This window comes from Podospora anserina, chromosome 6, assembly GCF_000226545.1.
Source record: "Podospora anserina S mat+ genomic DNA chromosome 6, supercontig 2".
NCBI classification, from domain to species: Eukaryota; Fungi; Ascomycota; class Sordariomycetes; order Sordariales; family Podosporaceae; genus Podospora; species Podospora anserina.
Genome location: NW_001914857.1, coordinates 747,936 through 761,605, shown reverse-complemented (window position 1 = coordinate 761,605; position 13,670 = coordinate 747,936). Strand labels below are relative to the sequence as shown.

At 54.9% G+C, this 13,670-nt stretch overlaps 5 protein-coding genes across 5 annotated transcripts; 3 read left to right on the top strand and 2 right to left on the bottom strand.

Moving 5' to 3' along the window:
• Window positions 1-189: 189 nt before the first annotated feature.
• PODANS_6_5580 (uncharacterized protein) lies at window positions 190-1,400 on the top strand (the record flags this gene model as incomplete). The annotated part of the gene is made up of 2 exons (XM_001910019.1): window positions 190-952; window positions 1,024-1,400. 2 exons carry the CDS (start codon window positions 190-192, stop codon window positions 1,398-1,400), a joined length of 1,140 nt encoding a protein of 379 aa, XP_001910054.1.
• A 660-nt stretch (window positions 1,401-2,060) lies between these two features.
• Window positions 2,061-4,046, bottom strand: PODANS_6_5570 (uncharacterized protein; the record flags this gene model as incomplete). Its single annotated transcript, XM_001910018.1, has 1 exon — window positions 2,061-4,046. One exon carries the CDS (start codon window positions 4,044-4,046, stop codon window positions 2,061-2,063), a length of 1,986 nt encoding a protein of 661 aa, XP_001910053.1.
• Window positions 4,047-5,253: 1,207 nt separating this feature from the next.
• PODANS_6_5560 (uncharacterized protein) lies at window positions 5,254-8,449 on the top strand (the record flags this gene model as incomplete). The annotated part of the gene is made up of 2 exons (XM_001910017.1): window positions 5,254-7,843; window positions 7,908-8,449. 2 exons carry the CDS (start codon window positions 5,254-5,256, stop codon window positions 8,447-8,449), a joined length of 3,132 nt encoding a protein of 1,043 aa, XP_001910052.1.
• Window positions 8,450-9,450: 1,001 nt separating this feature from the next.
• Window positions 9,451-11,295, bottom strand: PODANS_6_5550 (uncharacterized protein; the record flags this gene model as incomplete). Its single annotated transcript, XM_001910016.1, has 1 exon — window positions 9,451-11,295. The coding sequence occupies one exon, from the start codon at window positions 11,293-11,295 to the stop codon at window positions 9,451-9,453; it is 1,845 nt and encodes a 614-aa protein (XP_001910051.1).
• A 735-nt stretch (window positions 11,296-12,030) lies between these two features.
• PODANS_6_5540 (uncharacterized protein) lies at window positions 12,031-13,577 on the top strand (the record flags this gene model as incomplete). Its single annotated transcript, XM_001910015.1, has 3 exons — window positions 12,031-12,138; window positions 12,195-12,605; window positions 12,633-13,577. 3 exons carry the CDS (start codon window positions 12,031-12,033, stop codon window positions 13,575-13,577), a joined length of 1,464 nt encoding a protein of 487 aa, XP_001910050.1.
• Between the last annotated feature and the right edge of the window lie 93 nt (window positions 13,578-13,670).

Genomic DNA, 13,670 nt, shown 5'->3' with positions numbered 1-13,670 from the left:
CAGTGAGGGGCGCTTTTTGGAGGGGCACTCTTTACTAGTCAACAGTCACAACCGCGATGGACATTTGGTGACAGATTTATAACCTTTTTTTTCTGGTAAGATTATTTCCTTCTCCTCCAGCTCTACCATATTACTCACCGTTCCCTTTTCCAGCTATCATTTCCCCATCTCCAGACCACAACCGCAACAATGCCACCACCACCAATACAACTCCTCCCCCTAGCAACCTTCACTCCCGACCTCTACACCCGCGCCTGGCAATCAACCCCCCACCCCTCCCTCCCCCTCCTAGCAACAACCCACGACAAGACCGTCACCGTGTTTTCCCTCGCGACCTTTTCAAAGCACTCGTCCCTCACGGGGGGTCACAGCCGCTCCATCCGATCCTGCGCCTGGCAGCCTTCCTCTTCCTCTCAAACCCTGCGTCTCGTAACCGGCAGTTTTGACTCCACGGCCGGGATCTGGACTTACAACCCTGCTGCCACGCTCGAAAAACCCATCGGTCAAGGGGAGGAGGAGGAGGAGGAGGAGGAGGAAGAATGGGAATTCACCCTCGTGCTCGAAGGCCACGAAAACGAAGTCAAGTCGTTAAGTTTTAGTCCGTCGGGACAGTATCTAGCTACTTGCAGTAGGGATAAATCGATTTGGATATGGGAGCACTTATCGGGAGGGGAGGATGGAGAGGAGGATGAGGATTGGGAGACGGTTGCTGTTTTAAGTGAGCATGATGGGGATGTGAAAACTGTGGCTTTTGCGCCGGGTTTTAAACAGGGGAAGAGGCATGATGGGAGGAGGTATGGGAGTGATTGTTTGGCTAGTGGGAGTTATGATGATACGGTTAGGGTTTGGAGGGAGGATCAGGATGGGGAGTGGGGGTGTGTGAGTGTGCTGGAGGGGGGGTTGGGACTGTTTGGGGGGTTGAGTGGGAGAAAAGGGAGAGGGAAAATGGGAGGTATCAGAGGTTGATGACTGCTGGGGCGGAGGGGGGGGTTAAAGTTTGGGAACTCAAGGAGGAGGAGGGAGAGGAAGAGGAGGGGGATAGTAGGTGGGGAGGGGTGCCGAATAGGATGAGGCAGAGTTTGAGGGAGGAGTGGGAGGTTAAGGGGGTGTTGCCGAGGGTTCACACTAGGGAGATTTACTCGGTTGGTTGGAGTGGGGAGAGTGGATTGGTGGCTACGACGGGGGGGGATGGGTTGTTGGTTGTTTATGAGGAGGATGAAGAGACAAAGGAGTGGAAGGTTAGGGCGAAGGTGGAGGGTGCGCATGGGCCGTATGAGGTTAATCATGTGACTGGGTGTAGGAGGTCTGATAAGGGGGCGGAGGGGAGGCAGGAGGAGATGTTGGTTACGACGGGGGATCATGGGGCTCTGAGGGCTTGGGAGGTGAGGATAGGGGAGTAGATGGAGGGTGATGGGAAGTGATGGGAATAGAGAATAATAACAAGATAAGCTTGAGACCATGTATGCTGTTTTGTGGTGAGGTGTTGGGCTGTAGCATGGTCAGGGTCGCGCTTTCCTTTTTTGTTACTGTGGGTTGCTCCTTCCGTGTTATGAACACCGCACCAGCTGCTCCTTCCTTGACTGACACTTGCTGCTTCTTCCCTCACAGGGTTATAGATGCCAAGTTTGCTCCTGCCTTTCAATCGGGGACGCCCGAGGAGGGGTGGTATGGCGCAGTGGTATGAGGGGACGCCCAATTATTCCTGCCCATTCCACCTAACAAAGGGATGTAAGGCGACGCTGGTGATTGTGGCAGGGACTCCGGGGTTCTCTGACACTTGAGGCGAATAAACCCGAACTCGAACCATCTTTTTTTCTTTTTTTTCTTTTTCGTTTTTACGACTTTTTCAGTTAATAATATGCCCTGGATTAACAATTCGAAAAACAAATCCAATTTAGCTCTTGTCTCCTGTTCTAAAAACAGCAATGTATGGTATCGATGCTTGTCAAAGAGTATATTACACCCGCTTCACCCGCTGCCACCGTTGTCTGTTTGTTTTGTCTGCAATCTTAAATATTCCAATCTATCCCCCCTCAGCTGTCCTGTCTCCCAGTTCTGCTCTATCTCCCCCTCCCACTCTGTTCCCAAACCCGCTCCGCAATCTTCAACCCAGCCAACGTCTGCTCAAACAAGCCAAGCACATCCTCCCTCCCCCCTCTAATCTTGGGCCTCTTCCCCTTAACGCCCGTCTTTTTGAACCGGGCGAACGCCTCGTCTATCACCTGCTGTTCCCTCTCCCTTCTTAGCTTCTCGGCCTCTTCCGCCAGAGCCTCGATTCTTTCGCGTGATTTTCCCAGGGCGTCGACGTAATACCTCAGTTCTTGCTGGTTGGCGTTTTTGTCTGAGAAGGTGTTGTAGAATTGGCGGAGGAATTCAACAGTGGAGGCGTTGGTGAGGTAGCATTGGTGGGATATCGAGGCTGGGATTGTCAGTGGTTCGGCGGGGAGGGTAGTTCCTGATGAGGTGGTTATGCCAGAGGAGGACAGGGAGGTGTTTTCTGCTTGGCGTTTCTTCAGTGAAGACAAGATTTGGTTTTTGGCTGCTAACCGGGCGTTGTGGGAGCCGATGTGAGGTGTGGCTGTGACGTGGGGAGTGGTAGGGTCAGCGTTGGCCTCGTCGTCGGAGTCGTCGTTGACACCTATGCCTTTTCGTAGATCGAGACCTCCTGAGGGGTCCTCGTCTACCATGTCGAGGTCTGCTTGGACTTCGAATAACACACCCGTGGGGTCTTGTTGGGCAAACAAGGCCTGGTCGGTGGCGTTGGTGGAGTTGGGTTGGGCAGTTTGGGTGTTGGTGGGAAATAAGGCAGACTGCTCCTTGAGGTTGAGAATGATGCGAGAAGAAGGGGTTTCGCCCCTGAGATCGCGGAGAGTGAGTTCCTCTATGGTGCGGGTGTCATCTGGGATGCCATTGGGACCGGCCGAGGGATCCAAGTCTGAGGGGGCAACGTCGGCCATGATTTTCTCAGATATGGAGTTGAGAGTTCGGATGATGGGGACGTTGGCTCTGGGACGCATCTCGACATCTTTTCTGTTGCCGGATTTGAAACCGCCTTGGTTTTCTTCGTTGGCGTTGATGTCGATTATGTGTGGGAGTTGCTGGGCAGCGTTGATTTTGCTGGTGAAGCCCATGTCGTTGGGAGCGTTCAGATACTTGTCGAAGAGAGGCTCGGTGTTGTCGATGTCGGTCACACGCTCGCCGCGGAGTTTCTTGCAGAGCTTGCTCAGGAAGAATTTGGACCAGAAGGTGGCCACCGAGACCTTTGGGACATTTTCGTTGTATATCCTCCTCACTAGAGGATGTTGGTGGAGGATGGTTTGAATTTGTTCTGGATTCAGACTGAGCTTGACCTCGCCGTCTTCGGTTCGTGGTTTTATCGTAGACAGCACATTGTAGGCGCCCTTCTTCTGGTTGACTTCGATAGCATGAGCCCTAAGCAGACCAATACGGGTGGACCAAAACTGAGCATCAAAAGCAGCATCTGATATTGATGGCGGTTTCAATGAGAGCGCCTGTGCATACGTCTGGGCCAGATCGTCGTCCTTGTTTAACAGAGACCGCTGAAGCTCGAGATCTGCTTTTAACGCATTGTCGTCAAACCAGCGAACAGTTGGGCCCTTGGAGTTGACAGTGCTGGCGAACGACATGGCCGCCGAGGCACCAGCCCCGTTGGCATCGGCCTGGGGGGTGCCGATAGGCTTGGGAACACTGGGATCATTGCCGCGCAGTTCAAATAGAATTTGTGATAACAGAGCTTTGATGGCATTGGCTTCTGCGCGGGCATCTGTCGGCGATGTAAACTGGAAGAGAAAGGCCGCTCCTGCTTGTCCTTCCTCTGTGCTCTTGGGCTTCTCAATCACCTTGAGAATAACCTTGGGCGCCGTGTCTGGCGTCTGCTGCAAGTTCAAGATCCTTTCCAAAGCCAGAGATACCGTAGGCGGGCCATTCGCAGGCAACGGCGACCAGATCAGGAATTTCTTGTCTTCTGTCAAGGTGAGGACGCCATCTTTTTTCTTGTAGGTCGCCCTTCCCTGAGGGAGCTCCATCACGGAGAGCCAGACTGCCTCACTGCCAACTCGACTTTGGGTTCCTTGTCAGGTTTTATAATTGCTGTATCAAGCGACTATGTGTCATAGAGTGTCACTCTCTCGCGACTGAGAGTGACGGATGGAGAGATTGATGAATGTGGCGGTGTGAATGGCGCAGTTGAAGTCGATATTAAAGGTTGGCTGGACTTTGAATTGACGAAACCTCCAGGCAACGGCGTCGATGCCAAGCCACACTAATTATAAAATCCGGGTGCTCCGTGCCCCAGAGTTGCTCTCGGCTCCGCAGATTTTCTTGGGGACGCGCCCGGGCCCCGGAGCGGCGTTAAGTCCCGGGATCCAACATCCAGTTTGAGCCCAATTTCAAATTAACTTCTAGACGTCTTCTGGAACAGGTGGTGGGAGCAATCTCTGCGATGAGATGAAATTGGACGGCCTACCCTGCTGCTAGTAGTTGATGACAGCCTTGGGTTGAGGTAGTACCAACTCTTTTAAGTACCGAATAGAAACCTGGAAGAGAAAAAAGACTCGCGCTCACTCGGCTTCTACCGGGGCTCTCGCTGATGTAACTGACTAGTGTGCGGGCGTAGAGCGGGTGACCACTGTTCTGTCACTGGGGCTCGCTGTCGGCGACTTGTCAAAGGGCCCTTCCGCCCAACCGCGAGCTTGGCCACATGACCACCCGGCTTCAGAACGGTGCGGGCTCAGCGTGGCTTCTGGTTGGTGCGCTGGGCCGAGCAGGGATGCAGCGATGCAGGGATGCAGCGGGCGAACCAGGGCCTTCACTGAAAATTGCCGTCATCATCCTCCGGAGACCCATTACCATTTCGCTCGATTTTCGTTTTCCAGCTTTTTTTATCAAGATTGAAGACAGAAAGGCCACCCCCCTGATCTGATCTGTCTTTGTGTTTTTTCCCTCGTCCCTCTGTTTGCCTGTTGCTGCTCCTCGCTGACGGCGGCATCGTTTTTCTACCACTCTCCCCTCCACCTACGACTTACTCCGCCGCTCATTTCTGGGTTTGGGTTCCAGGTTGTTGCGCTGTTCGGTGTAACACGCTCGGCACTACGATACCGCATCGATACGAAGTACCGCATTTTAGACGGGACGGCTTTGGGTTTCCTCTCAGCGGCCGAATTTTCACACATTTGCCTCAACTCCAGACAACAATTTCAAGTCACCGCCCCCTGACCTGGGATCACGACCGCCATGTTGCGCTCCTCATTCCGCGCGCTCCAGGGCGCTGCGTCGACCTCTTCGCGATGCTTCTCGACCGCCACAGTAACCGCCCGTGCCAGCCTCAAGCTCTCCGCGAGCCGTCGTCCTCTGGCTGTCGCCGCCCAAAAGCGCTTCGACAGCGCCCTCCATAACCCTCCCGATGCCGCCGACAACTTCCTGTCCGGTAACACGGCCAACTACATCGATGAGATGTACCTGCAGTGGAAGAAGGATCCCCAGAGTGTCCACATCTCATGGCAGGTCTACTTCAAGAACATGGAGAGCGGTGACATGCCCATCTCCAGGGCCTTCACACCTCCCCCGTCCCTCGTGCCGAGCAGCAACCAGACTGTTGTCAACTTGGCCGCCGGTGCCGGTGTCGGCATCGGTGAGGGCACCGATGTCACCAACCATCTCAAGGTCCAGCTCCTTGTGCGCGCCTACCAGGCTCGTGGCCACCACAAGGCCAAGATCGATCCCCTGGGCATCCGTAACGCCAACAAGTCTGGTTTCGGCAACATCAGACCCAAGGAACTCGAGCTCGACTACTACCAATTCACTGAGAAGGACCTGGATACCGAATACACTCTTGGCCCCGGTATCTTGCCGCGCTTCAAGCGGGATGGCCGCGAGAAGATGACCCTCCGTGAGATTGTGGCTGCTTGCGAGCAGATCTACTGCGGTTCCTACGGTGTCGAGTTCATCCACATTCCCGACAGAGAAAAGTGCGACTGGCTCCGCGAGCGCCTCGAGGTTCCCCAGCCCTTCAAGTACTCCATCGACGAGAAGCGCCGCATCCTCGACCGTCTCATCTGGTCCTCCAGCTTCGAGGCCTTCCTGGCCACCAAGTACCCCAACGACAAGAGATTCGGTCTGGAGGGTTGCGAGACCCTGGTTCCCGGCATGAAGGCCCTGATTGACCGCAGCGTCGATTATGGCGTCAAGGACATTGTCATTGGTATGCCCCATCGTGGTCGTCTCAACGTTCTCTCCAACGTCGTCCGCAAGCCCAACGAGTCCATCTTCAGCGAATTCGCCGGCACTGCCGGTGGTGAGGACGAGGGTTCCGGTGACGTCAAGTACCATTTGGGCATGAACTTTGAGCGTCCCACTCCTTCCGGAAAGCGTGTGCAGCTGTCTCTGGTTGCCAACCCCTCCCATTTGGAGGCTGAGGACCCCGTTGTCCTTGGCAAGGTTCGTGCCATCCAGCACTATAACAACGATGAGGTCGAGCACAAGAGCGCCATGGCCGTCCTCCTTCACGGTGATGCCGCTGTTGCCGGCCAGGGTGTCGTTTACGAGTGCTTGGGCTTCCACCAGCTTCCCGCTTTCTCGACCGGCGGTACCATCCACCTGGTGGTCAACAACCAGATTGGTTTCACCACCGATCCCCGCTTCTCCCGTTCGACCGCTTACTGCACTGATATCGCCAAGGCTATCGACGCCCCTGTCTTCCACGTCAACGCCGATGACGTCGAGTCTGTCAACTTCGTCTGCCAGCTCGCTGCCGACTGGCGTGCTGAGTTCAAGCAGGACGTCGTTATCGATCTCGTCTGCTACCGCAAGCACGGCCACAACGAGACCGACCAGCCGTCCTTCACCCAGCCCCTGATGTACAAGCGTATCCAGGAGAAGAACCCCCAGATCGAGATCTACGTTGACCAGCTCCTGAAAGAGGGTACTTTCACCAAGGAGGATGTAGAGGAGCACAAGCAGTGGGTGTGGGGCATGTTGGAGGAGAGCTTCGCCAAGTCCAAGGACTACCAGCCTACCTCCAAGGAGTGGACCACCAGTGCCTGGAACAACTTCAAGTCTCCCAAGGAGCTTGCCACTGAGGTCCTTCCTCACAACCCCACTGGTGTTGACCGTCAGACTCTGGAGCACATTGGTACCGTCATCGGCACTGTCCCTGAGGGCTTCAACGTCCACCGCAACCTGAAGCGTATCCTTGCCAACCGCACCAAGTCGGTCGTCGAGGGTAAGAACATCGACTGGTCTACTGCTGAGGCTTTGGCTTTCGGTACTCTTGTCACGGAGGGCAAGCACGTCCGCATTTCTGGCCAGGATGTTGAGCGTGGCACCTTCTCCCAGCGTCATGCCGTCTTCCATGACCAGGAGACTGAGGACATCTTCACCCCTCTCCAGCACGTCGGCAAGGACCAGGGCAAGTTTGTCATCTCCAACTCCTCTCTGAGCGAGTACGGTGCTCTTGGCTTTGAGTACGGTTACTCTCTCACCGACCCTAATGGTTTCGTCATGTGGGAGGCGCAGTTCGGTGACTTCGCCAACAACGCCCAGGTCGTCTTTGATCAGTTCATCGCCTCTGGTGAGACCAAGTGGATGCAGCGTACCGGCCTTGTCGTGTCCCTGCCCCACGGTTACGATGGTCAGGGTCCTGAGCACTCTTCCGGCCGTCTCGAGCGTTTCCTCCAGCTCTGCAACGAGGATCCTCGCCTCTACCCCTCGGCCGAGAAGCTCGACCGCCAGCACCAGGACTGCAACATGCAGGTTGCCTACATGACCACCCCCGCCAACTTGTTCCACATTCTCCGTCGCCAGATGAACCGGCAATTCCGGAAGCGTAAGTTGAACCCTGTCCGTTCCGTCCGTCTTGCATAGCCATCCGTGCTAACCTTTCCGTCTAGCCCTCATCCTCTTCTTCTCCAAGGCTCTCCTCCGTCATCCTCTCGCCCGCTCCAACATTGAGGAGTTCATTGGCGAGACCCAGTTCCAGTGGATCATCCCCGACCCAGCCCACCAGTCTGGCGAGATCAAGGCTCCCGAGGAGATTGACCGCGTCATCCTCTGCTCTGGCCAGGTCTATGCCGGTCTTCACAAGTACCGCGCCGACAACAAGATCGACAACGTTGCCATCACCCGTATCGAGCAGCTCCACCCCTTCCCCTGGGAGCAGCTCCGCGAGAACCTCGACCAGTACCCTAACGCCAAGACCATCGTCTGGGCGCAGGAGGAGCCTCTCAACGCTGGTGCTTGGAGCTACACTCAGCCTCGCATCGAGACTCTGCTCAACAGCACGCAGCACCATGACCGCAAGCACGTGATGTACGCCGGCCGCAACCCCAGCGCGTCGGTGGCCACCGGTCTCAAGTCGTCGCACACCAAGGAGGAGCAGGATCTTTTGGAGAGCGCTTTTACCGTGACTCAGGACAAGCTCAAGGGGGAGTAAGTCTTTTGAATGAGGGTGTTTTGTAAATGAAAGGGCGGGAGGGTAAACAGAGGTGGGGAGGAAAACTACGGTTTTTTTGTGTCTCCCTAATGCACATGTATAAACTTTTTTTGAAGTGTCTCTTGAATGAAGCAATCGTTCTTTTTTTCTTCTTTTTTTGGTAATGAGAAAAAAAGAAACGTGAGTGAGGCAAGAGGATTACACAGGCAAAATGCATGGGATAGGGGAATGGAATGGAGTGTGTGTGCATTAAAATAATTGTTTTCTTTTGTTTCTTGAGATCATAGCTTTTGGTTTGGTTTTTGGGAAGGGGTTGTGTGTACGTTAGATGTTAGGATAGGGGGGGGAAGGGTTGGGTACACAATGGAATGATGTTGATGATTTGGTATTTTACGGTATGAGTAATGACATGAGTGGTATTTGGGTGAGGTATTTCTTGTGATTTGGAAACAGGATTGGTGATATCGATGGGATGTCAAGTGTGGTGGTTGGGTTGTGCTGGGTGAGATAGAGCCTGATAAGAAGGTTACATGCATTTTCTTCTGGAAGGGGTGTTTGTGAGGGCAGATTCGAATGGCTAGGTATCGGAGGCGGCGAGACGGAGAGCGAGCCGAGAAATAGGGAGACTTACTTGGCTTGGGTAGGAGAGGTCGTTTATCATGATTGATTCACGTTTTGGATATTCAAGTCTATGTCTTTTGGGTTCCCCTAACCTTTCTTCGTTGGGTTTTTATAAAATTTCAGCTACCCACGCGGCGGCATTGCCTTTTGACGCTTTAATCCGGTCAACACATAAAGGCGATATACATAGATCGTTTCTCTCACTGCCAATTCATGGGTTTTTTTTAAAAAAAAGAAAATGTCCTCTAAACAAAATTAGCTACTGGCCCAAGTTAACCTTTCGCCAGAAAAGAAGTAATAATGTGTATATACAGAAGAAGAAAAGAAAAAAGGGGGTATCAAAAGAAAGAAGAATATTCCAACCCAAACCACAACCCCATTCACATCTCCGTAATCATCCCCCCACCCCTCTCCAACCCCATCGCCCTATAAAACTCTGTATCCGTCACCCTCACCCCATCAACAGCATAATACGCCCCCTCCAAATGCTTATACTGCACCCCCTTCTCCTGCCCATCCTCCGGCGGGATAATCAGCTCATCCTTTGTATACAACGCCACCACCTCCTTCCTCTGAGCCGGCGGGCTAGGCGGTTCCGACGACCCCGCCGCACTCAGCGGAGGAGGGGAAGAAACAGACGGAGACCTCGACTGTCCTCGCAACATTTTGGTATTGAGGTACTCCCTTTCCGCGCTGTCGTAAGTAACAGGCATTTCCCCAGTATGATCGGGAGGATGGACCCAGTCCGGGTCTTGAAGTACAAGTCTAGATCTTTCGTCGTTGGTCATGGGGTCCAGACAGCGGATTGGGATCTCCAAGGGGAGGGTTCGATCCAGAGCGGTGTGGGGGGGTCCCATGCCGGCGATAATGTTGAAGATGCGGGGGATTTGGTGGGGGGCCATGTCCTGCAGCCACCAGACTCTGTCTGAGATGATGGTTGTGAGGGCGAGGTAGTGCGCGATCATGGTCAGGGCTGGGGGGCGGCGGTGGTGGGCTGAAGTGACGAATTCTCGGCCGAGAAAGGTGAAGAAGGTCATGACGCGCCAGATGAACATGTGGCTGTTGTGGCCGGAGCGTCGGAGTTCTTCGTAGACTGATCCGAGGACTTGGAGGCATTCTCGGTAGCCGGCTAGAAAGGGGGTGTCGAGGGGGTCTTGGGTGTTGGCTAGGTCGAGGAGGTAGGCGGGGCAGTGGCTGATGGAAGTTTTCATGTCGATGTCGGGGCGGAAGATGATGGGGAGGAGACCGGACTGGGCTAGGGTGGGCAGTTTGGTGACGTCGATGATGGCGCCGATGCCTCGCCAGATTGTCATCCAGTCGAGGATCACGAGGGAGGTTGGACTGTCGTTGTTGTTGCGGAACATGTATGTTGACAGACCGGTGAGGAGGTATGCGCAGGCGATGAGGGCCGGGTAGGTCGACGCTTCGGCCTTTTCGACTGCTTTTCTGAAGCTCTCCAGGGCCTTGACCCGGTAGGTGAGCTCCTTGGAAGGTGGGATATGCATGTCGGGACGGCCGCCCGCCCGGTTAATGTGTTGAGCTGCCATGGCAAGGCAGGTGTTCATCAGGAACGGGTGGGCGAAGGCGTGCTGGATCACGTCGGCCCTGAGGACGTGGTCAACCATGCGGTGCCGGAAAGGCCCAGAGGAGTAGGACGTGTAAGTGTTGTTGGTGTAGATCCAGAGGAGCCTCATCTCGAGGTCATCGCGCTCCATGGGGATGAACTCGGGCTCCTGAACCGGAGCCAGAGCTCGTCGGCGAGCGGGAGTCGTCGCAACAACAGCTGAGCTGCTGCTGTTAGCTGCCCCGCGATTGCGAGCTCCCGCCGCGGCGGTTGCTGTTGGTGTGATGACTGGGTACACGCATCGATCGTTCCTGGCGGTACAGGCACGACATGACGGCTTTGCTTCGTCACATTTGACTTTTCTGGACTTGCAGTTCCGACAGCCGGTCCTGCTCTTTTTGTGCGGGCGTTTTGCGTGGTAGGGTTTCTCGACCACACCACCGGATGCTGAAGACGATGAAGCTGATGGCGTCGACGAGCTCATGGTGTTTCCGTCGCCGGGTCCACTACCCCCTCTCGGCGGCGGGCCCTCCTGGAGTTGTCGTTCACGGTCACGGTCACGGTCACGCTCCAGATCGGCCTTTGGTTGGAGGGTGGGGAGACGGCGAATCTGAGGTTGGGGTTGGTTGCTTGGAAGTGGTGTCTGCGCCGTGGAGGGCATCGTCACGTTTTGATGTTGCTTTTTCAAGATGGAACGGACACTTGGAATCTTGTTCCTCCCAGCTAGAGTTCTCCGGAGGTTGCAACCCGCAGATCAATTCTCTTGGATCCGGCCAGCCAGAGAAAGTTTGGGGCCCCGCGATTCTCATGGCGGCACGACGGCACCTGGGAAGGCCAAGAGGCTCCGTCGGTTGGCGCTGCACATCACCGATTCTACCTCAGCTGGGTCTAGTCCCGCTGCAAAGTTGGGGAAGGGCAATCTCAGGGATAGCACTCGGCCAGTTATTCGGCCCTGTGGCCCTGTGGCCCCATGGAGATGGAACGCGGAGAAATACTACGATCTATTCTGCACATTAGATCGATCTTCTTCTCTGCTGACCTATGTGAAACACTTACCCCATGGCTCTGTTGGGTGCTGAAGATTCCTGGGATTTTGTGAATGCCTTCTCATTGATGATCTCCAATAGAAACGCTCGGGCTCCCGGGCACTGGCAAGCACCCGCGTTACAGCACCCAGCAGCCGACAGCCTGGAACAAGTGGAGCCGGACGGTAGGCCCATCGCCCGGCTGGGATTAGGTAGGCGGGCTGGCAGCGCACTGACACCTTCAACAAACGCGCCGACGCGTTGGCACCTTGTAACGGCCATCTCTAGTGCGACAGCCCAAACAAATTACCACTTCTTTTAGAAGTAAAAAGTCAATTGATCGTGAAGGGGACCGTTGCAGACTTCAGACAATGACTGTACCAATATTCGAGCTCCCTGACGAGCTCAGGCTCAGCCTCATTACCAAACAGTTTCCTTGCAGAGAGCCCCAGATCAGAGCACTAGCTACACTTTTGAATGTAAGAGCATCTCACATAGGAGAGCTAGGATCTGAACACCAAGTTAACAAACAAAGCCCAGCTCAGCACCATGTCGGAATCTGGTAGTCTATGGTACCGAAGCAACAGGCAAATCTGCCATCACAACCGCCCTCTTGGCCAGCCTTGACGGGGACTCGTTTAAACACGCCATTGTCAACTCGATAGAATGTATCACAGCTCGCCATCTGTACGAGACAGTCGTGGGCAAGGTGGCCGCCGCCGTGGAATGGGAGGCCGTCGCCCCAAGGTGCGAGTCAGTCTCACAGTTGACCGTCGAGCTCTCCAAGATGCTCAGGTACACCGAACGGCCAGACGGGTTCCGGTTCGTCCTTGTCTTTGACGGCATCGACCATCAACGAGAGGCACCTCACACCCTCCTCCCAGCACTAGCAAAATTATCAGAGATTGTAAGCCCCTCCCTCTACCACCCCCTATCCTCACTTCTGGTATAGCCACCCACTAACACCCCCTAGATCCCCTCCCTAACAACCCTCTTCATCCTCACCTCCCCACCCCCAAACAACCTCCTCACAACCTTCACCCCCAACCTCCACTTCCCAACCTACACCAAACCCGAATTCATCACCATCCTCTCCCTCTCCCCTCCCCCCCCCATCACCCCCTCAACAACCCCAACCGAAACCCTCGACCTCTACACCCGCTTCCTCTCCGCCCTCCACGACTCCCTCTCCCGCCCCGCCTCCCGCACCCTCCCCTCCCTAACCCAAGCAAGCCGAACCCTCTGGCCAAAATTCATCCAACCCATCCTCGCCCGAACCCACACCGTGAAAGAGTTTTCCAAATTAATCGTCCTAGCGAGGGTTCACTTCCAGGATGAATCCCTCCTCGACCCAACTCTCTCCCTTTCTCCTCCCCCCACCACCACCACCACCACCCCCAATCCCACCATCAAAACAACCGACCTCGCCACCCTCCTCCCTACCACCGCCCGCTTTTTGCTTCTATCAGCCTACCTCGCCTCTCACAACCCGACTAAATCAGACCTCACCCTCTTTTCCACTTTTCACCACGGGCGTAAACGTCGTCGGGGTGGGTTTACCGGGGGTCGAGCAAGAAAAAACGGGTCTCAACACCGCAAGATTGCAAGGAAGCTGCTGGGGGCGCACGCGTTTGTTTTGGAGAGGATGCTGGCTATATTTATGGCTGTACGCACAGAGTGGGATCCGGCTAGTGGAGGGAGGACTAAAAATGGGATCGTTGAGGGGGAACAAGGGTTGGATAATGATATTTATATGAGCATCGCCACGCTGGCGAGCTTGAGGCTGTTGGTAAAGGTCGGGGGAGGGGGGGATGTGACGGATTTGGGGGGCAAGTGGAGGGTTGCGGTCGGGTGGGAGGTGGTTAGGGGGTTGGGGAGGTCGGTTGGGGTTGAGGTGGAGGAGTGGTTGGTTGAATAATAATAATAATAATAATAGATAGGCGGAATAGAGAGAGAGAGAGAGAGAGACTTGTATCTGGGTAGGTGGCTGTTGAATGGAAAGGTTGGACCT